General features: G+C 40.5%; 1 protein-coding gene across 3 annotated transcripts in view; it reads left to right on the top strand.

Moving 5' to 3' along the window:
- Nucleotides 1-27,636, top strand: part of FSTL5 (follistatin like 5) — an 812,142-nt gene that overhangs the window by 650,123 nt on the left and 134,383 nt on the right. For 2 of the 3 annotated variants that reach the window (XM_075544740.1, XM_075544739.1), the window contains exon 10: nt 14,405-14,431. The exons of the other annotated variant lie outside the window; for it this stretch is intronic. In XM_075544740.1, coding sequence (XP_075400855.1) covers nt 14,405-14,431 — 27 coding nt within the window. The remainder of the gene's footprint in view (nt 1-14,404; nt 14,432-27,636) is intronic. 3 annotated transcript variants of the gene reach the window in all.

Genomic DNA, 27,636 nt, shown 5'->3' with positions numbered 1-27,636 from the left:
CTGTTGCTACTGCAGTTACTTGTGCCCAGAAACAGAGAATATTCAACAGTGAAGGTGACAGGGAGAGGAAAGAAAGTAGGCCAGATAGCAGCAGTGTAGTCAAGCATGGCTCTGAGAAGAAAGAATGTTGGCATTAGAATGTGAGCACATTTTCAGTTGAAGGCTTATATCACAACGTCTCCACACATGTGTAATCTTTAATTACTGCTCACCCTTCAAGATAAAATGTAGTCAAACATGACTGTGAAAGCATGGTCTTAAAATAATTTTTTCTATCTATATGCATGCGACTAATATTCCCTATAAAAGTTTTCTATCAGTCACTTTATGAGAAGGAATAGCAGAGGGAAATTATAAAAAATTAATAATATACTGACATCTTATAAGTGCAACTTTTGCAAATTAGGGCATAAAATATTTTATGTGAGTTAAACATAGTGGAATGAACAATGCAATTTAGCTTCACTGAAGAGAAATAGAAAACCTAACATGAAAGAGTAAAAAGGCTAAAAGCCAACTCATAAAAGCCTTAGCATGTGTATATATGTGTATCTGTATATATGTATGTATATATATGTATATATATATCATATTAAATGAAGGGGGAAGTGCAGAGTGGAGACCCAAGGCCCAAGTGTCGACCAATGGAGATCCCCTCATAGAGGGGTTTTGGAGAGGAGATGGGTTAATTAGGGTGTGAGGTAGTATCGATGAAGAACACAGCTTTCCCCCAGATCCTGGATGCTTCCTCCCCCCAACTACCATGATCCGAATTCTACCTTGCAGGGCTGGATAGGACAGAGGCTGTACACTGGTGCATATGAGGGTTGGAGGTACAGGGAATCCAGGGTGGATGATACCTTCAGGACCAAGGGTGTGAGGGACGATGCTGGGAGAGTGGAGGGTGAGTGGGTTGGAAAGGGGGAACTGATTACAAGGATCCACATGTGACCTCTTCCCTGGGAGAGGGACAGCAGAGAAGGGGGGAAGGGAGACTCCGGATAGGGAAAGATATGACAAAAAACGATGTATAAATTACCAAGGGCACAGGAGGGAGGGGGGAAAAAAAAGAGGACCTGATGCAAAGGGCTTAAGTGGAGAGCAAATGCCTTGAGAATGATTGGGGCAGGGAATGTATGAATGTGCTTTATACAATTGATGTATGTATATGTATGAACTGTGAAAAGAATTGTATGAGCCCCAATAGTTAAAATAAATTTTTAAAAAAGCCTTAGCAACTTCTAAATATATTTAAATCTCAATACAATTAGAAATTACATGGAAAATAACTCAATTATTAATTGAATAGGGTGTATCTAGCCTATGGTGCATTTTTAAAATACATCATATGTACTAATTATCCTCTATTGTAAAAATGACATTGGGGCCATGTCCTTTGACCTCTCATCAGAAGAAGAGAAAGAATCAAGATCATCATCATCAGTCAATCCATGCTAATTCCTGTAAAGTAGAGGTCACACTTCCCAACTTTTTATCACTTCTGAAGTAAACCCTCCCTCCCACTGGACTCAGTACTTGTCAGGTGGTTTCAATTGAAATGGTCACACAGAATGCCCGTACCATAGTCACAGCTGTAGAGTTTACCGAGGCAGGGATAGCTTGAAATCGGAGAAATGCTCAAGATACAATGTTCTGAACGGGAGAGTTTCTTTTCCATCTTACCTGCCAGCACATCTCCCTCCAAAACTAGGCCACAGCCCTGGTTAGGCAGGTGTTACAGAGTTCTTTGGACTGTGCCAGGAAGTGCTCAGAGGCACCCCATCCTGCCAGCGAGCCTCCTCTCTGAAGATATTCAGCTTTCTACATGGACGAGAAACCCACCACTCGCTTCTTGACTGATCTCTTAGTGCTGCTGCCTCTGCTGTAGCCGTAGCTGCTACTTAATGTCATTGGTCATCTCCAGTGTCTTTCACAGTTCTCTGTCCCCCAGTTGAGGCAGTCAGTACAGGGATCATGAATGCAAAGCACATGCTCTACCTGAGTCTTCTTTTTGGATGATTACACCTTTCTGCCACTGAGGTGGTTCATTTTAAGCCTCCGGGGCGGGCAAGACTGGCCAATTCACATGGTAGTATTCTAACTGCTTATTTGTAGGATCCTGTTAGATTTTCCCGGGTGGGAAATACCTTAGTCCTTGGGTTTGCGTGAGAAAGAATTCATGCCGAAGCCTGATTTGTGATCCAAGTGAGGTTTGTAATGGTTAGAAGCAGTTTCAGGCATTTCGGTAAAGGGAACACAAGCTAGAGTTCATGGCATGGTTAAGTGGTCTGCAGCCTGACCACGCTGGGCTGCACTGAACTGTGTGGTAGCCGCTGGGAGAGAGCCTGTGTGAGAGCTTCGATTTTAAGGGGACTCCCCCCCCCCCGCCCTGGTTGGGAGGCATGGTCCATGATATTTTTTACCCCATTGTCTGAATTAAGCCCACCTGACCAACATGGGATCCCACTGAGGTTTCCGGGCTTCCTGTCTCAGATACCTGAATGTGTGCCTCCTCTCTAGCTTTAAGAAGCTTTCAGCTTCCTGTAATGGGGGAGGGAGGCTTTGGTATGTAGAGGGACAACCCTCAGTCCTGCTTCGAGCTACCTAACCTTTCCCCCCTGAAGGGGTAGGGACTCAAATCTTTGACGTACTGGGAAACGATATTTCTAGCTGCTTCCTGTTGGTGAAAGAAGCAGAGTGGGGCTTTGGGTCCACATCCTTCCTACTCTGTTGGAAGGGGTTTTGCATGCAGGGCCCACAATGGATGAGATTGGGGTGGTCCAGGAGCTGGTGGTCCTGGCGCTGGCCCACATGGTTCAGATACATTGGTAACCTAAGAACATCTGGAAGAAACAAACAAAACAGGTGGACGGTTTAGGTGAGACCGGCATAAGGTTGTGAGACGGCAGTGCCCTCGGAAGTGGGGGTTAGTGTCATGGGAAGCTTAGAAAAGAGGGAACCTGAGGACAGACAGGCCTGGGTGCTAGTTCACTTTCAACACAGGAGCAGGGTAAAAGCATTCACTGGCTTAAAGGCTGGGATGGGCCCGAGCTAGGCTTTTCTATGAGCATGTCTCTGTCCTGAGGTGGCAGAGAAACAGCCCTAACACCGCGTAGGGTTGCTGGTCGGTCTGTATGCTCCGCTTCTGAGCAGTCTGGGTGCAACAGCTCCCAAGGTGTCACCTGTGAATGGTGCCCAGGGTCCAGGGAAGAAGGTGAGGACAGGATAGGCAACCCAGTATCTCGGAGGACATCCCCTGACTTTGCTGGCCCATTGATTGTTCACCTGAGGTTCCAGACCCACTACAGCTCTCCCACTGCTTAGCTGACCTGGCCAGGCCAATCTTCAATGAGCAGATAGATACTCACCGGGCCTGCGGGCACCCTCTCTTGACTATCTGCTATAGGACAAGGGGCACCCCAGGGGCCAGCTTGCTTACTGGGGTAGCTTGGCCCTCGGCTGGGCCTGTTCCAACTAAGGAAATTCTATGCCCAGTTGCCCAGTTCCCAACACCCACCGCACCTGGCACTTGGTCCTGTGTCTGGGAAACCTGGGAGGCGGTTGATGGGCATTTAGCAAGTGGAGCCTGCACTTGGGCATGCCTGATGCCCTTCCTTCTCTCCTCCTGAACCGGCACCTCCTGCTCCCTATTGCAAAATGTCCAACTGCCGATCCCCATCTAGGAAACACAACAACAAAAATTATTGGGAGCTCGATGCCTCAAGGTTAGTAACGCAGTTTCAGCACATAGCATGTGCCCCTGTTCGAGGGAGGGGTCGGAGACCCCAGTCTTTTTGTCGGCAAGCTGGGCCCCAACTCTTTTCTAGGCAACAAGCATTAGCCACCAGCTTGGGTGACCGTCCAGGGCCTGCGGAGGGAAATACTGTCATGAGTCCTTCACCAACCTCTGAAGGTGACACCACTGCTTGGGGTGGCCTCCCAGTGTCCTTCAAAAGCCAATGCTGTCAGGAGCGAGCTATGGAACCTATGAAGGGAAGAGCGATTAGGCATTAGCTTAGGGAACATTTTAGGGAAATTGGGATATCCGGACCCAAAAGGTGCTGAAGGCGGTGTTGCTGAAAGGCGAAAATTGATAGTTACTCCGGCTTGACTTCTGAATACTTTGGGTGAGGCTTCGGCCATAGAAAACCTGCGGGTAGGAAAATAAATCCCATTAGCACACTGGCAAAATGCAAAAACAGCTTGTTTGTAAAACCAGGAGAGAGCAAAAGAAAAAAAGGGAGGGGACAGACTTTTGAACCCTGGGACGAGGTGGGGCCAGCCTCCAGGGCAGGACAGCCAGCCCACTAAGTCTGCCCCCTCACCCATCCCCCCAGCCCCCTCACACACACATTTGGAGCGGTGGGTGGCATCTTGGCCAGGGTCACATGCTCAGTTGTCCCACAACAAAAACGGCAGCGGCCACTGGGCAACGCCACCTTTCCAGGGAGCGGAGAGTCATCTGGCCAGGAAAATGACAGCCTCCACAAGTGGTTTAGACGACTGGCAGGGGGGCATTCTCACTGAATCCAGAGTCCTGCAGAGACGAACAGAGTCTACGTGTGTGTGCACGCGGTTGTCTAGCTGTCTGGGATGCAAAGCCCACCACTGGAAACCAAAAAGATGCAGCGTTCCCATCCCATCCCATGCCAGGCATCTAGGCAGGGGTGTGCACGATAGCCCTCGGAAACTCAGAAAGGCAGACCCGCAGCCTCTCCTGAAAATAGGGAGCGTGGTTACAAACACAGACACGCAGGGATGGGGCTTCTGCACTACAATGCGTGTCGTACAAAAGAGCAGGTCGTGGTGACTTCCATGGCGAGATAAATCAAGGATGGAGTCCTTTCCAAATAGCACACAGTGCAGATTGAAAGTCCAGCAGAGTCGCTATTTCTTCAGCCTTCTCTCTCCGGGTCACAGGCACTATAATATGTTAGGCTTCCCTGGGTGGGAACTACCTCGGTCCTTGGCTTCACACAAGAAAGAATTCACGCTGCAGCCTGGTTGGTGATCCAGGTGAGTTTTATAAAGCTTAGAAGCAGTTTCAGGTTTTACAGTAAATGGAACACAAACCAGACAGAGTCTGTGACCTGGTTGCCCGGGACTGTGGTCTGGCCATGCTGGCTGTGTAGCCCAGCCACAATGAACTGTGTGGCAGCCGCTGGGCTAAACCCTGTGTGAGAGAAACTTCTGGTTTTTCAGAGACCCTGTTGGGAGACATGGTTGACGATCCTGTTTGACCCCATTGGCTGAATTAAGCCCACCCAGGTACACCTCCTGTCTCACAGACCTGAATGTGGGCATGCCCTCCAGCTTTAAGAAGCCTTCAGCTTTCTGTCTGTCAGGCTTCGGCATGTAGAGGGACAACCCTTAGTCCTGCCCCTAGCTACCTAGCAATCCCACTTCCACAAGAGTATCAGGCACCTTATGAACACTATTAGCGATCTATATAAAATCTTCAGAGTAGGGAATGCTAAAGGGAGCCACAGGGTATGAAAAAAATGACACTATCAAGAAAATATTTCAGCAATTATAATAATAAACTGTTTCCAAGGCCAGTTTTACTCTGATTTATTTTTACAAATTAGCAAGTTATGCATAACAAAGAGAATAATGAGAATTCAGAAAACTTAATTGTGCTCATGCAGGGCCTGTACATAGAAGCAACTGTTCATACAGAACAAGGGAACATTGCATGGTTTAAAACAGGGGATAATGTGCAGTGTTGGGGCTATATCCATCCACTATACTGCTTCAATCTGTATGCTGAGCAAATCATTTGGGACGCTAGACTACATGAAAAACACATCAGAATTAGAACAAGATTCATTAACAAGTGGCAATATGTACATGGCTGAGCCTTGCTTGCAGAATGTGAAGATTTGAAATGCTTTTTGAAGATCAAAGACTACAGTCTCCATTATGAATTATACCTCAACATAAAGAAGAAAAAAGACAAGAATCAATTGGGTCAATGAGCAGCAACAGGATAAAGGGAGAAAGGATCTAAATTGTCAAAGTCATCATGTTACTTGCATTCGCATTGGGAAAATCCACCGCAAAATTTCTTTAATGTTTTAAAAGGTGAAGATATTGCTTTGATGACTCAGGTGAACCTAGCCATGTTTTCAACTTCCTCATGTATATGTGAAAGCTGGACCATAAAGAGAGAATGCAGAATAAAAATATTTTCTTTGAATTATGATGCTGGCTAAATTTATTGACTATACCATGGATTTCTACAAGGACATATATGTCTTAGGAAAAGTACAAGAGGCTTCTTAGAAGAGATGACAGACACCTTGCTTACATAGTTTGGACATGTTGTCAGGAGGTACTGCGCATCGTGGAGCAGGTCATCATGCTTGTGAAAGGGACGGGCCAGCAAAAAAAGGAAGGCCATAAACAATGTGAACGAGCGGCTGTAAAAACGATATCAAACACAACAGCTCGTGTGAGACTAGTGCAGTGCTTTGCTGTATCACACATAATGCTGATGAGAGTCAGAACTGACTCTGTCACCTACCACCAACAATTAATAAATGGCAGAGCCTGAGATACAATTTTAGTCCTTGACTACTTTAATGCAGTTAATATATTAAAAATAAAAGAAAATACTCATGTTCTTTTTAGAATTACTAGTTGGGTGATATACTAAATAACCCTATTTTTTGGGGAAATGGTACCATGATAAATACTCTTTAAAAGTTATATAAAGGGAGCTAATAACCCTCTATATTGGTTGCTCCTGTTGAGTTCCCGCAGCATCTTGTATAGACTGTCATAATATACATCCCATCTCTAGGCGTTGTTACATTTATTAGTGTATGTTTGTGTGTATGGATGTGTGACTGATCTCTTTTGTGCTTTGAAATTTTTAATTCCTTGAATGGTAGTAAATTCCTCATATTGTCTAGTGTATCCCTTACATTTCTCATGATCAATTTTTGTTAGGAAAATTTTTTAGGAAACAAAATTAACCTCTCATTTTATAATCAACTTTCTAAAAGATGATATGTCATTTTATAGATGAGCTTTTTCTTAGAAAATCTAATTTCCAATATTTTTCTGGGTATCTCATAGTGTATAGAAAGGTTTCTCTTCCAAGTCTGTCGTAGTCTAGAAACTCTACTGAAACCTGATCAAAGACATTAACACACACACACACACACACACACACACGAGCGTGCGCATATGTGTGTATGCAGTGGCCAGGAATTTCAGAAATTCTCTTATTGTACAAGTGGTGCATTGGCCAGGAATTTCATTTCATGGAAAATTAGAATTGTTTTATTGAAGTACCACTGATCGAGGAGCTCTGGTGGTGTGGTGGTTAGAAGCTGGGCTATCCGCATGGTAAGCAATTTGTAACCACCAGCCCCTCTGTGGGAGGATGGCAGGGCCTTCTACTCAGTTAAACAGTTACAGTCTCGAAAATTAACAGAACGAATCAGCATCGACTTGATGACAGTAAGTTTAGTTTTTGTTTAATTTTGACTATTGCTCCTGTTTGCCAGGAATCGACTACCTCTGTTTGTTTAAATTAACAGGCTGTTTTAAGCCTCATGTGAATTTTAAACTGGCAGTATGGAGCAACCAAGAGTATGTTCACAGTATTAATCAGAAGCTCATCTTTCGTGATCAAAAAATTACTGATGCATGAATTGCATAGTCATGTCCACTGTTTGCCACTTTTTTGAGCCATGTTGGGAATTATTGTGATCAATTGTAGTCCCAACTCTGCCTCACAGGGTCTTTTTGCTATGCATAGCTACAGTTGTATTTTCTCTACTGTTTCCTATATAGAATTTTAAAAATTCTAATTGTATTCAAAAGAACTTAAGTATTCCAGCTCATCACTTTAGAAAATAATACCAGTTTCCTGGCATATAGGTGTTCCCTAATGTGAGCTTGGCTCAGCAGCCCATTCAATTGATATTAGGCAGGAAATTGTGAGCAGAACAGGGGACTTGCTTTCTTCAATGCTTAAAAAAAAAATGACACTTTCGCTTAAATGTGGCTTTAAATGTGGCATATTGCAAGCAATGTACTTGGCATATCTAATATAGTTCTCCATGCTAAAAATAGTATGTTTTAAATGTCTCATTTCATCCTCCATATGTGCATTCAAATTTATTTTCTACTAAAATCACACTAGCTCTATATATAGTATATATATATATATTTCCAGATACGTTTGATTTTTATTTATATTTTCTTTCAAGATTGTTATTTTTTATTTGTCTTCCAAAGTTGTCTGTTTCTTACGTCTAAAAGGAAAACAAGTCAATATGACATCTAGATAAAATGCTATCCTAATATAAATACAGTTTACAAAAGATTTTCAACTGGTAACCCTTAAAGTTTTATAAAAGGCCAAGTAAACCATGTTATTTTTGAAGAGCCAGACAGTTTTCATTTGATAAGGCAAGGACCACTGCTGTTGAGTATTGTAGTGTGCTGTTAGCTAACTAACTACCTAAGTGTTGTTACATAAATCCATTTTCCAAACCTATTACGTGATAGAGATAGCAGACTTAATATTGAATCCATCAAATATTTTAAAGCTCACACAATAAATCCATTTTAAAAAGCATTCATAAAGAATTCCATCACAACTGTCAAGCACATGGTGCATTGATCCGCATTTTCATTATAGGTATATATTACCTTAAATTTTTTATTGCATTTATTGTGTGTGGTTATGTTGTGAAAAAGTATTTATTTTGAGAGTCCCTTTGTCTAATCTGAATACAAACTACAGAAGCAGGTAACTCCTTTATGATGTATCACAAATATGTGTTTTGCACTGACTCAGATATGAGAGTTAGTTATTAAGCAAAAATTATTGGTTTCAGAAAGACTATTTATGAAAAATATTTTCTGGGGATTAGAGTAGGAGCCCTGGCATAGAGATTGTGTATTAAGCTGTCAACATGAAGCCAATTAGAAACCACAAGCTTCTCCGCACAAGAAACACGGGGCTTTCTGTTAAGTCCGGTGCAGTTCTCCCCTGCCCTATGGGACCACTATGGGTCATAGACCTGATGGTAGTGAGTTTTAAAGTATGACTGGGTTTTAACTTGGAGAAGAATTCAGTTGAGTACTCATGTCAGATTTAATTTATGAGAAGCGATTTTAAAAATTAGAATTCCCTGATGTTTGGAAAGATTTATAGTGACTTTACTAAATACACACAGTATCTAACAAATAACTATATGTACCTTGCTAAGAACTTTTAGCTTCTCTTAAACGCTGTGTGACTAAAGGGTGTTTAAATATTCATAATATATAACTCTTTACATTTGATAAAGGATAAATTACTATGAAACAAAGCTATTTTAATAAACAGTTGATAACGATGTCATAACTCAGTAGAAAGAATAAGTTAATGATATAAACAGAGGAACATTTACTTTGCTTATTAATCAAGTACTTCTTCCAAGAGAGATTTGTTAGTTCTTACGGTACTCTTAATATTCTTCAGCAACACCATATTTTAAATGCATCAATTCTTTGTCAGTCTTCTTTATTCAGTGTCCAGTGGTAGCGCAAACCAGCCCTAACAATATCACAGGGTTCATCGGTGCAATTGCAAGGTGATAATATATAAAGATCATAAGAAACTCATAGAAGATAGGAAAGTTAGAAGAGAAGGCCAGACACAATTTATGGTAGCACGCTCGCCTCCGGAATAGCCATGATCTCAGCAGCCGAGTGAATTCAGAGCCAGGGAGAAGGAGCGACCCTCTTTATTTGTGACCAAGACCTATAAATACCTAGGCGTGTGCCAGCCCCCTTGATTACTGGTAATCACATACATCACAGGAAGGGGGCAAGCTATGGGTATACATGTAACAGGAAGAGGAGGGACTAGGAGTACACCTGTGTCAGGATGGGTGGATCCTAAATTCAAGATGGCAGCCTAGCCTTGGTCATCCTTAACAGTAGGGTGTGAGTCCCACCTAGGGTGGGACAGACAATAGTCTGATTGCTCTGTGTGGCTGAATGCCCTCAGGGAGATACCTTTAAGTAGCTGATTACACAATGAACTAGCAAGCAGGTGACCACCTGGGGAAAAACCTTTCTGTATCCACAGGATAGCTTCCACATGCATATGAGGCGATTGCAAAGCCCATAGCCTGGGTTGGGCACACCTCTGTCCCTCCCCGCAGTGCTCTTTAATAAGTTAAACAGTTCTTGCTTAGCAGATCTAACTAATGCAATAGGTCATTAGGTGCCTTTACCACTGCTTCATGAGTTTTTTTTTTTGTTTTTTTTTTCTTGTTCAGCTTTCAATGACCTACTTAGTAAGTTTAGCCCTTCTTGATAAGTTTTTTTTTATATATATTTTTTAACAATTTATTGGGGCTGATACAATTCTTTTCACAGTTCATACATATACATACATCAACTGTATAAAGCACATCTGTACAGTCTTTGCCCTAATCATTTTTTTCTCTTTTCTTCTTTTACATTTTATTAGGGACTCCAACAACTCTTACCACAATCCATACATATACATACATCAATTGTATAAAGCACATCCATACATTCCCTGCCCCAATCATTCTCAAGGCATTTGCTCTCCACTTAAGCCCCTTGCATCAGGTCCTCTTTTTTTTTCTCCCCCTCCCTCCCCTTTCCCCCCTCCCTCATATGCCCTTGGTAATTTATACCTCGTTATTTTGTCATATCTTTCCCTATCCGGGGTCTCCCTTCCCCCCTTCTCTGCTGTCCCTCTCCCAGGGAAGAGGTCACATGTGGATCCTTGTAATCAGTTCCCCCTTTCCAACCCACTCACCCTCCACTCTCCCAGCATCGTCCCTCACGCCCTTGGTCCTGAAGGTATCATCCACCCTGGATTCCCTGTACCTCCAACCCTCATATGTACCAGTGTACAGCCTCTGTCCTATCCAGCCCTGCAAGGTAGAATTCGGATCATGGTAGTTGGGGCTTCATGAGTTTTAAATATGGATCTAAGTAAAACGAAATCCCTAGCTCTTCAACCTTTTCCTGATTTACCAAAATGATTATTGAGAGGTTGGAGACGGAGGCGCAGAAGGAGATGAGGCTTAGTGAGGAACGGGAAGCATAGCGAGGCTTTATGAAGGAGAGGGAAACTTCCAGACTAGTTCCGCGACCGAACGGGTTAGGTCAGGGAAGCTGCAGTCTGTCGGTGAGGCGGTGGGAGTTACAGGGGGTCCAAGCTAAGGAAGTATATGTTAACCGAAGGGAGAATCTTTATCGCTTTATTGCTTGCAGCTTTGGGACCTTAAGTCATCTTGTTGTTTGCAGACCAGCTCTTTGAAGGGCTGGGTGAAGGGGCTATGCAGATCAACCTGGGAAGGTAAATAGCTTCCTGGGGTGCTGGGGCAGGAGTTGCATAGTTCAATAAATCATTCATCTTCAGAGAGGCTGAGAATTGGAGCTGTCACTTTTCATCTTCCTGAGGAGCCAGGATGTGGGGGCTGCCCAGTCCGGACCCTGCCCAATTATCTGTGGGTTAGTTGTGAGGATATTTTTTTATACTAATTTACAATTCATACTAAAAGTCTTTGATCTTCATTAGTAAGTATTTCAAGCACTCTTGCCTGTCAGCAGGCAATAATGTATCATCTGCATATCGCAGCTTTTTAATGAAACTTCCTCTCACCCTAATGCCTTATTCTTCAGAGTCCGGTTTCTCAGTTTATTTCAAAATACCAATTGGGAAAGTAGAGTGGAAGGATACAGTGACATCTTTCCTGGTTTTGAATCATTCAGTATTTCCTTGCTCTATGCAAAATAACTGCTTCTTGGCCTGTGTGCAGACTCCCCACATGACCACAATTGAGCGCTCATGAATTTCTCTTTTTGGAATGTTATCCAAACTTTCTTATTATCTTCACAGTCAACTGTCTTTATGTAGTCAATAAAACATAGGCAACTAAACATCTTTCATGTGTTCTCTGTTTTCAGCTAGGATCTATCTGACATCAGCCATCATGTCCTCCATTCTAAGGCCTTTCTAAAACCTGCCTGAGTGTCTGACAAATCTCCATTGATGCCCTGCTACAATCATCTTTTAATGATCTTTATCAAAATTGCCCTTGCACTCAATGTCAATGATTAATCACCCAAACCCTCTTACGTTGCGTGGACACTTCCTTGTAGCAACCCAATATAGGGTTGTGGAGGCTACAGACCTTTACAGGAACAGATTGCCTCATCTTTCTCCCAAGGGATGGCTGGTGAGTTTGAACCAGTAATATCACAGTCCACACTCAGCAATTGCGCCACCAGGCATCCTTTCATATTACTAGTATTGTTTGATAATGTCTGTATTCTGTTTGGTGGCATAGTGCTTATGCATTGTGATGTGATTCCCAAGGTAATTTGGAACCACCAGATGCTCAAGGAGAAACAGACTTGGCTTTTCCACTCCAGTGAACAGTTAATAGTCTCAGAAACTCACAGGGGCAGTTCTGCCCTGGGCTGTAGCATCTCTCTGCGTCAGCATGGACTAGTTGACAGTGAGTTTTGTTTTGTCTTGCTGTTATGCAAAGTAGTGTGGGGTCTTGGTTTACAACTACCGGCACCAGCACCATGACAGGCTGTATAAAACCAAAGTCTGGGGCAGGCTTAAGCTCTAATTTCAAATTCCTGGACACTGAGGTAATTCTGTCAGAGAAGGCATCACCTGTCCCAGACTGACCAGTAGGGAGCAGCGACCACCACCCCCAATTGACCAGTCAAGAGAATACACGCGGAACCACTTGTCAACCACCACTGGACAACGCTGATGCAGAAGTTTTCTCCAATAAGTTTAAAGAACAGCAACACTGGACTGCCCCACCCCCCGACCCTGGCCCCATAAAAGCCCAGGGAACAAAGAACTCGGGGTTCCCCTTTGGACACTCGGTCCCTGCTGCGCTGGGCAGTGGAGGGAGGGAAGCCCTAGCTGGAGCTAGAAAAAGAAAACTCCTTTTGCCATTTTTGCATCTCAACAGGTCGTTCCCTTCCCCAATCTTACATTAGGAGTCCTACTAAGACAAAAGGTTAAGCATTAGATGGCTTACTACAAGGTCAATGGATAAAATCAATCAGCCACTTCACTGGAGAAAGATGAGCCTCTTTGCTCCTGTCCATATTGGCAGAGACCCCAAGCAGCAGTTGTCCTTTGTCCTTAAAGTTACTGAGTCACAATCCACTCTAAGGCAGGGCTTTTTAGGGGGTTATTTTGCAAAGTAGAACTTCAAAGAAAAAGGAGGCTCTTAAAGAGATTCATTAGCAAAGTGAATGGTGTTACAAAAAATGAGATCACCTAGCCTACAAGAGGTTAAAAGCAGGAGTTCACATAAACCTATTGTGAGGATGGTGCCGGTCCCGGAAGTGTTTGATTATGTGTATCATCACTGTGAATCAGAATCAACTTGAGAACATCCCTAAACAACAGTGCTGTTATGGAATCAGTTAGGTAAATATCATTGAGTCTGCAGATAAGTGAACAAGATAAAGTCCCATTTAGTTCAAGTGTTCTTAATGTCTTTTTCCAAGCGCTCTTCACTGGTATACCGGAATCGGATTAATTTCTGGTTGCTAATTTTGTATCACACTACTTTGCGGAATCCCTCCATTGTTTCCAACAGGCTTTATGCAGAGACTTTTGCGTTTTCTATAGATAGGATTGTATGGTCTGCAAATAGCAAGAGTTTCACTTCTCTTTGCCTGTTTTAATTCTCTTGATTTCTTTTCGCTGGATGGTGTAGCTAAGCCTTCCAGGACAATGTTGAATAAGAGTAGTGATCAGAACTTCTTTGTTTCGTTCCATCTTCAGTAGAGATGTTTCTATCCCCCCACCCTTGATGTCCAAATTTTAAATATTTTAAATACCTACCATTTAACAATAAACCACCTCATTGTAGAAAATAAAAGGCATTATTTTTGTCTCTCAAAATGAATAGTTTTTGAAATTCTGTGTTTATTAGGTTTCATGTTCAGCAATATTATTTAGTGTACATATTAGAAAATTTTATATGGTTAACTTTTGTCCATTAGTAACTTTAGACTGTCAGCTAAATAGTTTTAACTACCAATCACTGCTCCAAATATGTACGTCTATAAATTTAACTTAAATATTCTGTTATTTTCAGTGATGCATAAAATGTGCTTTGTTAGTTAATAAAATATTTATTAGGAAGAACAATCACCTTATTCGAGTAGTGTGATGCACATTATTAACTAGCTCCAAGATTTAATTGTTTTATTCAAGTAGGTGGTGTGTTAAATTCGCTGTCAAAACTCCTATGTACATGTGTAACGTCTGAGACCTCTTTAGTAGGAATTTGCTCATATTGCTATTCAACTGAAACTCTCTTTTCTCACATTACTTTCTCTTCCTTTTCTTTTTAACATGCGGCAGTGGCTAACATTTTATGGAGAGAAGAAGGTATTTAATTAATTCATTTTTCTATATTGTTATTTTAAAATTAGTAAGCATGTTGACTATTATCATTAATGACTTTCTTCTTTTTATACTGATTCTAAGTTTTCCCTTAACTGCATTTCAATATATTTGGGTATGCCTATTACTATTGAAGTATCAATTGAAATCAATTTGATTTATTATTGATATATAACCAGGAATTTTCATTGTCAAATTGTAGGATATTAAAATGTTTTTAAGAGCAAAACTTAATCAAATAAATAAAAATAATAGTATTTAGACTCATTTACCTCTTTAGTTCAGATTAAGAAAATGTACTATTGCCTTATCAAAGACTAGTAATTATTTATTTAAAATCTTCATCTAAACACATGATTCCTAAATGCAAATCCAATCTCTATTATTGCACAACCTCAGGCTAATGAACTAGCCCTCTCTCACAAGTTTCCTTGTCTCAGATATAAGGATAAGTTCTAATGCTCACTAGAGCTGCTATTGCTTCTTGAATACTCCAAAAAATAGTATCCACTCTCTTTAACCCTAGGCTTGTTCAGACTGTCCGGTCACTTCTTACTTTAAGGAGGGCTCCCTTAAAGCTCCTTGATACTTCAAAACCTGCTTCCTACAATGGCAATTGTTGATTCACTCTGTCTCGTAAGAAAGAAACTGGATATGTAACTGCTGAGAAATCTGAGTAATCTATTTTGCCTCAGGGATCCAGACATGCTGAAAATCTCATGATGTGTGCCTTAAATCTCACATTATGAATGTTGGATCACAGCCCCTTTATTGAAATGTAGTTGTCACTCACTCCAAATCTATTTTATATAAAACTCATAGTATGTCAGAGACTGAAGAATAGTAGTTTGCATACTAGGATGTTAATCTCAAGGCCAGACATTCAAACCCACCAGCCATTCCGGAATAGAAAAACGAGGTTTTCTGCTCCTGTAAAAATATAGAGCTTTGGAAACTCAAATGGACAAAAGAGGTCAAACAATTACTCTGTCTTGTAGTGTCAGCATGGGTCAAAATGGAGGAATTTGGTATAGTTTTTTGATAGTATGTGGATCAATTCTTTCTTATACTTTTTGTTGATTAACAACCACCATGAAAACTTCAATTTGTAATTTCTATTAATAATATAGGTATCTTGCTGGTGTGATGATTAAAGTGCTTACACACTAGTCATAAAGTCTTCTTTTTGTACTCACTAACTACCCTATGGTAGAAATATGTGGGAATTTTTTTTTATATGTGGTAAATTATATCAATAACGGTTTACATTCTTGGTAACCCTTTGGGGCTATACTATATATGTGAGTTAGGATCAACTCAAAGGTTTGTATTAGTAGTATTATAAAAAATATTATTTAGGTTATCCATAATAGCTATAGTAGAGGTCAGGATTGAGATCATACTTTGAGATCCATTTGATGAAGCCACTGTATTTATTTAAATTTTCATTCAGTTAAATTTTAGTAGTGTATATTCTCAATAATTAGTCTCTATTGATCAATCATGATCATGCTCTTCCTAATTTTGTTTAATGAAGAATATATACTGGAACTATTTGGAAAAAATTGCATGTAATATCAAGATAGATATAATTATCTCAGTATTTTAAAAACTTTTTCATCATTCATATATATCACCAGAGTTCTTTGCAGCCTTTAGATTTAAACAACATTTAATTTAATAAATTCAAAAAAAGGAACAGTTTCATTAGGATTCATACAGCTGCAAGATTATTTTTATAATGTTGTAATTATTGGATTGACTTGGAAATTAGAATGGCCTGTAATGAAGACAAGAGCAAATACATCTTTTTGACTGATTTCTGAACATTTGCACAACATTGTCTAACTAAATTTGCCTAAAACAATAAGTTATAATTTTATAGTGGAGTGGAAAAAGTACACTTTCTGAGATTCATGAGTATTGGCACTTACAACATTGCTTTTGTGTTTGCACGATTGCTTGCCTGTTGAACATAGCAAAGAGAAATATATCCCAGAGATAACTTACTTTTGAACTGTAAGCAATATACAGACAATGGTACAAATATGATTGGAAATTTAATATCACTTATGTGCAAGTGGTAAAAATTTAAAAACTTTATCTAACTGAAAATGACATGTTTTAAACATTAAGTTAGAATCTAGTTTAGATTCTATATTGAATTTGTAATCTACATTGATTTTACTTAATATTAGGTATATTGCTTTAGAACCACTTGGATATTTTGAATTGAAAAACTATTCTTTAGTTCGCCGTGCTTTTCTCTTCTAGTCATTATTACATCTTACAATAGAATAGAAAAAGATTGAGAAGAAATATCTCACTCACCTGTTGACAAATGCTGTAAAGAGGCTATATAAAGTAATATACTTTAGTAAAATTAAAAATAAAAAGATAAATAAAATCAGTCTTGTGGGTTAATGGTAAACTATCCACAATTTTTACTGACAACTAATTATACAATAGGATTTAGGACATGTATTAAAATATTCAATGTGATTAGTTTTCTACAATTGTATTAGTACAATCTTTAAATTTAACATAATCTAACGCAAATTTGTTACTATATTTAGTTGCAAGGAAGGATAGGAGCATATAATTATAATAACAATAAGCTTTGATCATAGAAATAATGAATTTTATTGTCTATATAAATACACTGAAATTCAAATGCATTTATTTCACTTCTCCTAGTACAGAAGTGGTATAGCTCAATCTATAACATGATATCTCCTAAATTTATTAGAACGTGAAATATTTTAGGAATTGATTGTTGAGATCAATATTAGCTAAAAAATGGGAAATTCTGAATACATTTTATTCTTAAAACAAAATCATTATATATACATATTTACAGAATTATCACTTTATTACTTCTGAGTATTCATGAGTATATTCACACAAAACATGTTACAGAACTTTTAAAGTAAGTCATTATATCAATTGAGCTAATAAATGTAAAATGCCAGAGAAGAAAAGAAGCTCCATTTAAATCACAAAGTATATCACCTTACATCACGATCTGATTATCTTCCTTATTTGTAATATATAGTTTCCAATGTCAGTATTGTATAAGAGAAATGATATAAGGACAAAGCTTGTAAATATGCTTTTTCCTAAAATTATGCACATTTCATTGATCATTATTAGTATAAAATGCAAAAGGATTGAGGAATGTAGAATATATGGCTAGTCATAGCTCTATCTGCATAAGACAGGCTGGATGAACAATTTGGAGGAGAAAACAACGGGACCAATGGTGGGGGGAAAGGAAGTGGTGTTAACAAACTCAGGGGCAAGTGAACAACAAGTGATCCAAATCAGTGGTGAGGAGGGTGTAGGAGGCCTGGTAGGGCATGATCTAGGGCAATGTAACCGAGAAGAATTCCTGAAACCTAAATGAAGGCTGAGCAAAATAGTGGGACAAGATGAAAGTATAAGGAAATAGAGGAGAGAACTAGGAGGCAAAGGGCATTTTTAGAGGTCTAAATACAGGCATGTACATATGTAAATATATTTATATATGAGGATGGGGAAATAGATCTATGTGCATATATTTATAGGTTTACTAATAAGGTAGCAGATGGACATTGGGCTTCCACTCAAGTACTCCCTCAATGAAAGAATACTTTTTTAATTTAACTGGCATTCCATGATGCTCTTCTTCCTGACAAAATTGCTGAAGACAAAGCAGGTGCATAAGCAAAAGTGCTGAAGAAAGCTGATGGTGCCCAGCTATCAAAAGATATAGCATCTAGGGTCATAAAGGGTTGAAGGTAAACAAGCAACCATCTAGCTCAGAAGCAACAAAACCCACATGGAAGAAGCACACCAGCCTGGGTGATAATGAGGTGACCAAAGGATCAGTTATAAGGCATCAAAGAACCAAAAGTCATATCACTGTGAATGAGGAGAAGTGCAGATTGGGGACCCAAGACCCATCTGTAGGCAACTGGACATTGCCATACAGAAGGGTTGCGGGGGAGAGGAGCCAGTCAAGGTGTAGTGTAGCAGCGATGAAACATACAACTTTCCTCTAGTTCCTAAATGCTTCCTCCCCTCCCCACCCCATCATGATCCCAATTCTACCTTATAAATCTAGCTAGACCAGACAATGCATTCTGGTACAGATAGGAACTGGAAACACAGGGAATCCAGGACAGATGATCTCTTCAGGACCAGTGGTGAGAGTGGCAACACCGGGAGAGTGGAGGGAGGATGGGGTGGAAAGGGGAACCGATTACAAGGATATACATATAGCCTCCTCCCTGGGGCATGGACAACAGAAAAGTGGGCAAAGGGAGACATGGAAAAGTGTTAGATATGACAAAATAATAATAATTTATAAATTATCAAGGGTTCATGAGGGAGGGGGGAGCTTGGAGGGAGGTTAAAAAAATGAGGAACTGATACCAAAGGCTCAAGCAGAAAGCAAATGTTTTGAGAATGATGATGGCAACAAATGTATAAATGTACTGGACAAAATGGATATATGTGTGGATTATGATAAGAGCTCCCAATAAGATGATAATAAAAAAAGAAAAATATATGGCTAGGTCATGTCAAAAGCCTCTGCAAAATCATTTTAAAGGGGAAAAATAACTAAAGTATTGAGGGCCAGATTACTGGCTCACAAAATTATAGAAGAAGATTTTTTAAAGAAAGAGTTTGAGAGGATAAAGGTTCTAAGCGTGTAAAAGTGATGGGAGAGGGAGACTGTGCATTACTAATGGCTATTAGATGATTCCAGCGAAAACATGATTGAAATATCAATATATGTGTTGGTGAATTCTTGATGTCTTTGACAAAACTAAAACCAAACCATTAATAGAGGACTAGAATTAAAAGAGTAGAATTTTTCACACACGAAAATTCAGATTTTATGCTTTTGAGTCCATTTTGACTCAAAGTGATTCATTGTGTCAGAATAGAACTAAGCTCCAGTGACTGACTTGCTAGAAATTAGTAATGACTCCTTTCTTTTGAGATGTTACTGAACAGACTGAAAATTACCATCTTTTCCCCTTTTTTCTTTTGGTAAGTAGAGGAGAATGTCAACCGATAAAAATGTTATTATTGATAGATGTTATGTATTCGAGTCCTATATACTCCAGAATGGAATATTGCCAGGTCCTGTGCCATCCTCACAACTGTCGCTATTTTCAGTCCATTATTTCAATGATTATTTCCATCTGTCATATTAAGGGCCTTCCTTTTTTTTGCCAACTATTTAAAAATAGGATCCATGTTCAATATTTCCAGTATATATTTTAGGGTACAGGAGATTGCATACTTGGCTTTTGATAATACTCTGGAAGCAAAATAAGTGGTTGTATATCATTAAAGTGTTAGATTAATGATGTCTATTATAGATTTTGAAACTTCTTTAATTGTCTTCTGGTAAGAAAGTAAAAACACATATGTCACTGTGGTAGTTCCATAATCTGTTGTTAATTTGAGGCTTAAGCATGTTATATGTAATGACAGGGAAATAGTTCTATGAACATATATTTATATGTTAAGCATTAAGGTAGCAGATGGACATGGGGCCTCTATTCAAGTACTCACTCAACACAAGAAAGCTTTGTTCTAATAACCTGGCATTACATGATGCTTATCTTCCTGACACAATTACTGAAGACAAAATGGGTTCATAAGCAAATGTAATGAAGAAAGATGATGGTGCTGGGATATCAAATGATACAGCGCCTGGGGTCTTAAAGGCTTGAAGATAAATAAGTGGTCATCTAGCTGAGAAGCAACAAAGTTCCCATGGAAGAAGCACACCAGCCTGTGTGATCATGAGGTGTTGATGGTATCAGGTATCAGACACTGAAGAGCCAGAACAAAAAATCATATCAATGCAAATGAGGGGGAGTGTGGAGTGGAGACCTAAGGCCAGTCTGTAGACAATTGGACATCCTCTTACAAAAGGGTCACAAGGAAGAGACAAGCAAGTCAGGGTGCAGTGTGGCGACGATGAGGCATACAACTTTCCTCTGGTTCTTTGATGCTTCCCCCACCACACACACTATCATAACCCTAGTTCTACCCTGATAATCTGGCTGGACTGGAGGATGCACACAGTACAGATAAGAGCTGGAAACACAGGGAATCTAAGACAGATAAACCCCTCAGGACCAATAAGGGCAGTGGCGATGTCAGGAGGGTAAAGGGAAAATGGGTGGGGAAAGGGGAAACCGATCACAATGATCTTTACATAACCCCCAGGGGGATGGACAGCAGAGACGTGAGTGAAGGGAGGCATTAGTCAGTGTAAGACATAAGAAAATAATTATAATTAATAAATTATCAAGGGTTCATGAGGGAGGAAGAGTGGGGGAGGGAGGGAAAAATAAGGAGCTGATACCAAGGGTTTAAGTAGGAAGAAAATGTTTTGAAAATGATGATGGCAACATATGTACAAATGTGCTTGACACAATGGATGGATGTATGGATTATGATAAGAGCAATATGAGTCCCCAATAAAATTATTATTTCAAAACAGTGAAGGGGTGGAGTTGAGCCTGTCAATTAGGTCATAGCTTGATGACCTCATTTGGAGACACTAAGGAGATAAATAGCTCTCTGGAGACAGAACACACACTCATTCCATGCAAGAGATGACGAACCTAATGGAGTGAGGCTGATGCAGGGCTATGGAGCTGTAGAAGCCATGTGGAGACCCAGCACTGAGATGCTTACACACATTGCCTGTGAGGCATTCCTCTTGAAAAGACACATGGAGCTACACTAGAACCCTGAAGCTGAAGAACCCACATGGAGACCCAGCCAACACTGAGATGTTTGGTTTGTACTGCCACAAGACATTCCACTCACTGGCCTGTGATCTTCCTGCGTTTAATGTCATTGCATGTGTTTCATGAGTCTGAGGAGGACTTTATAGATTGATATCAGACATATGAAACTAATATCAAATTTATGGACTTGATCTGGACAGGGCTGGGATGTTTCTCAATACTCAATAGATCTTTTAGATGAAGCTCTTTTTTATACACGTATCAGCGTCCATTATTTGTTTCTCTAGTCTACTCAGACTAACACAGTAATATATAAAACTAAACTTAAAAACCAAACAAGTAAAACCTACCTCGCTGTCACTGAATCAAATGCAACTCCGAGAAACCCTAGGAGGCGCTGGTGGTTTTGAACAGCTGACCTTCATAAGTTAACAGTTTAACACAGAACCCAGGGCTACCAAGGCTTCGTGGCACTTTATATAAGTTGACCATAATATGGAATGGTTTAATATTGCTTAGTGTAAATGGGATTTTTAGATTCATAGATCGATATACAAAAATGAGAAAATTCATGAATGAAAACCTATCATTTTAGAATTATTCAGAGAAAGACAATATGTGCTATCTATTCTTTCATATAGTTTCTTTAGCTGAAAAATATTTATTTCTCTATTTGAAAAAGTAATAAGATAAACATAAATTTAAAGTGAAAAGAATAATATCACCCAATGAAGTAGTTTGTTTAAACTCCAAAATGAAGCACACCACCTTCCATTAGTCAACAAATTTCTAAATCATAGAATTATAGTATGCCCTTACCATTCATATAAATGTTAAAGTTAACTGAAATTTAATCCAGAAGGAAAAAAACCATTAAAAAATCTGTTTTATGAATGACATTCTTTTAGAATCAATAATGAAAAATTAACCATATTTTATATTATCAAGATATAATTCATTAAGTTTAATTATATTAACACTGTACACTATTATACATGAGCAGTTTTCAACTTCCAGAATTTTTTTTAAAGATCATTTTATCAGGGACTCTAACAGCTCTTATAACAATCTGTACATCAATTATATCATATTTGTACATATGTTGCCATCATTATTTTCTAAACATTTACATTCTATTTGAGCCCTTGATATAAGCTCTGATTTTTACCCTCCCCTCCTCTTCTCTTGTGTCCCCTTGATAAATTATAAATTATTATTAATTTCATATCTTATACCAACCGCTGTCTCTCTTCATCCATGGTTTCTTCATCCATCCTCTCCCCTCCTTCCACCTACTTTCCTGGATTCCATGTGTCCTGAGTTCTTTTATGTACCTGTGTGCATGCTCCGGCCTAGTCCGCAGTGAAAGGCAAGATTGGGGACATGAGATAGAAAGGGGTAAGGAAGCCTCAAGGAAACAGAGGAATATTGTGTGTTTTCAACAGGTGCTATACTTCACCTTTGTTTACTCATCCCTTCCTTCAGAACCTTCGATGAGGGTATGTCCCATTGTCTACACATCAGTATGGGTCTCTGGTATGACCCACCTCATTCTCAACCATATATATTTTTTGTTAGTTAATTTGTTTGTTTTGGGTCTTCTGATGCCTGTTACCTGATCACATAGATACCTCATGATCTCAAAGGCTGGTGTCCTTCCCAGTGGGCTTGTTGCTTCTTTGCTAGCTGGCTACTTGTTCAATCTCAAACCTTTAAAAGTCCAGATGCTATATCTCTTGATAGCCAGGCACCAGCAGCTTTCTTCACCACATTTGCTTGTGTACCCATTTTATCTGGACTGTCCCCAACCAGATTGTCTGTACCTCAGCCCATATAGTGTGAGATAAGTGGCATTTCTTCTATACCTACTCTGCTGTTATACTTACCTCAGGGGACACATGTACTTGTCCTTTGGTGACTGGCTAACTTCACTTAGTATAATTTCTTCCAGCTCTTCCCATAAGGTGATGTGCTTCACATGATCATCAGTGTTTTGTACTGATGCATAGTATTTCATCTTGTGTATGTGCCAGAGCTTTATAATTCACTTGTCTGTCGATGGAAATTTAGTTCTTTTTAATTCTTTGTGATTGTGAATTGCGCCGCAATAAACATGGGGGTGTAGACGACTTGTTGTGATCTATTTCCTACATTTTCTGGGTATATGTGCAGTAGAGGGATAGCTGGGTCGGAAGGTAGTTCAATTCCCATTTGCTTTTTTATTTTTCTGTTTTTCTGTTGTGTTTTACTTTATTTTTTATTATTTTTTAACATTTTATTAGGGGCTCAGACAACTCTTATCACAATCCATGCATATACATATGTCAATTGTATAAAGCATATCTGTACATTCTTTTCCCTAATCATTTTCTTTCTTTTTTTTTTCTTTTCTTTTTTTACATTTTATTAGGGGCTCATACAACTCTTATCTCAATCCACACATATACATACATCAATTGTATAAAGAACATCCCTACATTCTTTGCCCAAATCACTCTCAAAGCATTTGTTCTCCACTTAAGCCCTCTCCATCAGGTCCTCTTTTTTCCCCTCCCTCCCCCCTCCCCGTTCCCCCCTCCCTCATGAGCCCTTGATAATCCACAGATTGTTATTTTGTCACATCTTGCCCTATCCGGAGTCTCCCTTCCCCCCCCTTCTCTGCCGTCCATCTCCCAGGGAGGAGGTCACATATGGATCCTTGTAATCAGTTCCCCCTTTCCAACCCACTCACCCTCCACTCTCCCAGCCTCGTCCCACACACCCCTGGTCCTGAAGGTATCATCCACCCTGGATTCCCTGTGCCTCCAGTTCCCATATGTACCAGTGTACAATCTCTGCCCTATCCAGTCCTGCAAGGTAGAATTCGGATCATGGTAGCTCAGGGAGGAAGCATCCAGGATCTGGGGGAAAGCTCTGTTTTTCGTCGGTACTACATCATAACCTGACTGACCCGTCTCCTCTCCTAAACCCCTCTGTGAGGGGATCTCCAGTGGTCAACACTTGGGCCTCGGGTCTCCACTCTACACTTCTGCCTTCATTCACTATGGTATATATATATATACACACACATACACACAAACACACACACACATATATATATTCTTTTTTTTTTCATGATGCCTTATACCTGGTCCCTTTGGCACCTCGTGATTGCACCGGTTGGTGTGCTTCTTCCATGTGGGTTTTATTGCTTCTGAGCTAGATGGCCGCTTGTTCATCTTCAAGCCTTTAAGACCCCAGACACTATCTCTTTCGATAGCCGGGCACCATCAGCTTTCTTCGCCACATTTGCTTATGCACCCGTTTGTCTTCGGCGATTGTACCATGGAGGTGTGCAGCCAATGATATGATATTTTGTTCTTTGATGCCTGATAACTGATCCCTTTGGGACCACGCGATCACACAGTTTGGTGTGTTCTTCCACGTGGGCTTTGTTGCTTCTGAGCTAAATGGCCACTTGTTTATCTTCAAGCCTTTAAGACCCCAGTCACTATCTCTTTTGATAGCCGGGCACCATCAGCTTTCTTCACCACATTTACTTGTTCACCCGCTTTGGCTTCAGCAGTTGTGTCGGGAGAGTGAGCATCATAGAGTGCAAATTTAATAAAAGAAAGTATTCATGCATTGAGGGAGTGCTTGAGTAGAGGCCCAAGAACCTTCGCCACCTTAATACTAAACCTATAAATGTAGACACTTAGATATATTTCCCCATCCTCATATATATATTTGCATGTATATGTCTGTGTCTAGACCTCCATAAATGCCCCTTGACTCCCAGCTCCTTCCTCCATCTCCCTTGACTTTCCTCCTGCCTCACCACCATGCTCCATCACCACCTGGGCTACAGCTATATATCTTCTCTACACAACCTTACCCTTGATCATTCCCAACCAGGCCTGCCACTCCCCCCTCACTACCATTTTGGGTCTCATGTTGTTCCCTTGTCCCTGTGTTTGTTAATACCACTTCCTTACCCCCCACCCCTCCCCACCCCAAGTCCCCCCGGAACTGTCAGTCCAGTAGTTTTTCCTCCAGATAGTTCATCTAGCCTGTCCTATTCAGACAGACCTGTGGAGACACTAACATGCATGAAAACAAGACAGAGGAAGACAAAGCAACAGTATACAACCTGATAACAAAAACAAACCACTGACAAAGCCAAAAAAAACCCAAAACACTTCACAAAAGAAAAGCCTGTAATTCATTCAAGGATCGTTTGCTGGCCCTTAGGAGCGTTTTCCAGTCCAGTCTGTTGGGGCACCATGCCCTGGTCCCAAAGTCCACTTTCAGCATTCCCTGGGGACCTTGCCACTCCATTCCCTTGCTGTTCTGCTGCACTCCCCCAGTGCTTTGCCTCGGTGTGGTGGGATCAGGTCAGGTGCAATTCCCACACTGTGTCTCCGGTTCTGTCCCCTGTATCGCCCATAGTCACTGAGGGGCATCATGTCTCATAGTGGGGCCAGCCATGTTGTCCTCTCTGTGGACTGGCTGCTCTACTCAGGAAGATTTTCATCATGGCCTGGTGGGCCAGGCTGTGTTCCACTCTCTCTTCCTGCCCCTTCATCTGCTCCCATGTGCTCTGATCAGATATGTCCATCTCCCAGAACTGCAGAATCAATGTCATCCTTTGAAACAAATTCTTTTTGGGGGAGGGGCAGGACCCATTTGCTTTAAGTATCACCAGATCACTTTCCATGGAGGTTGTACATATCTACACAACCACCAGCAGTGGAGGACAGTTCCTATCTATACACATCCCCTCCAACATTTGTTGCTCTCTGATTTTCTGATTTGGGTTATCCTCAAGGGTGTTAGGTGGTATCTCATGGTCTTTAAATTTACATTTATCTAATGGCTAAAGATTGGGAGAATTTTCTCATATGTATATTGGCCATTTGGGTCTCCTCCTTAGTGAAACTTCTGCTCAGTTCTTTTGCCCACTACCTCAGAGGTTAACTGTTTCCTCCTTCTTGCAGGTAAGAGGGTATTGTAGATTTTAGTAATAAGTACTTTGTTCTAAAAATCCTCTCCCAGTCTGTGAGTTCTCTTGTTACTCTCTTGGTGAAGGCTTTATATGCACAGAGATATTTTATCCTTAGTATATCCCACTTTTCGATATCAGGTTTACCTGTGTGTGTACCATTCCCTATTGCAGTTAGCCTATGTATTGCCTGAGCCAAGGTTCTAAAGTTTGTCTTGATTTCTTAGTTGATGGTCCTGATAGTTTGGGGTATTACTTCTAGGTCAGTGATCCACCTTGATTTTGTTTTTGTGTATGGGGTGAGGTAGGGATCTTCTTTCATTTATCCACAAGTATATACCCTTTGTTTCCAGCACCACTTGTTAACGAGAACGTCCACCTCCCACTTGCTGCTTTGGGGGTTCTTGTCAAAAATCAGTTGTCTAATGCTGATTTTATTTCTGGCTTTTCTCTTCTTTTTCATTGATCTGAGTATCTGTCACTATTCCAGAATCACCCTGTTTTGACCACTGGCTTGTGTAGTAGGTGTTAAAGTCAGGTAAGGCCAGCTCTCCAACTTTGTCCTTTAAAAAAACAAACATTATATTGGGGCTCATACAGCTCTAATCACAATATATACATACAAACATTGTGTCAGTATTAACATCTTAAAGGACATTTTACATGGGTAGAGGCTGTAGTCTCTCTTCTCCATTATGCTTTTACTCACACCCCTCTCTTTTTGTTCTTTTTTAAAAGATACTTTTATTGGGGGCTCTTAAATCTCTTATCATAATCCATATATTTATCCAGTGTGTCAATCACATTTGCACAATGCTACCATCACCATTTTCTAAGCATTCTCTTCCCACTTGAGCCCCTGTTATCAGCTCTCCGTTTCGTCCTCCTCCCTCCCCAATCCACCCTCCCTCATGAAACCTTGATAAGTTATAAATTATTATTTTCATATCTGACATTGTCCTCCATCACCCCTCACCCACTTGTCTGTTATTCGCTCCCCCTGGGAGGGTTGATCCTTGTGATCGATTCCCCTTTCTCCCCCTACTCTCCTCTAATCGTGCTATCTGTACTCTCAGTGTTAGACCTGAGGTGTTTATCTATCCTGGATTCCCTGTGCTTTGGTCTCTTATCTGTAGCAGTGTGCATGCTATGGTCTAATCTGCTTTGTAAGGTAGAACTGAGGTCATGATAGTGGGGAAGGAAGCACCAAATAACTAGAGGAGAGTGGTGAGTTTCATTGGTGCTATATGGCACCGTGACTGGTTCATCTCTTCCCTGTGGTCCCTATGTGAGGAGATGTCCAATTGTTCACAGATGGGCATTGAGTCTCTACTCCATAGCTCCCCAAACCCCCTCACATTGGATATGATTTTGTTCTGGGTCTTAGATGCCTGACACCTGATCCCATCGACACCTCATGATCACACAGGCTGGTGTGTTTCTTT

The sequence above is a fragment of the Tenrec ecaudatus genome, chromosome 3, assembly GCF_050624435.1.
Source record: "Tenrec ecaudatus isolate mTenEca1 chromosome 3, mTenEca1.hap1, whole genome shotgun sequence".
Classification (NCBI taxonomy): domain Eukaryota; kingdom Metazoa; phylum Chordata; class Mammalia; order Afrosoricida; family Tenrecidae; genus Tenrec; species Tenrec ecaudatus.
The sequence above is the reverse complement of the archived record's forward strand: the minus strand, read 5'-3'. Positions and strand labels throughout refer to the sequence as shown.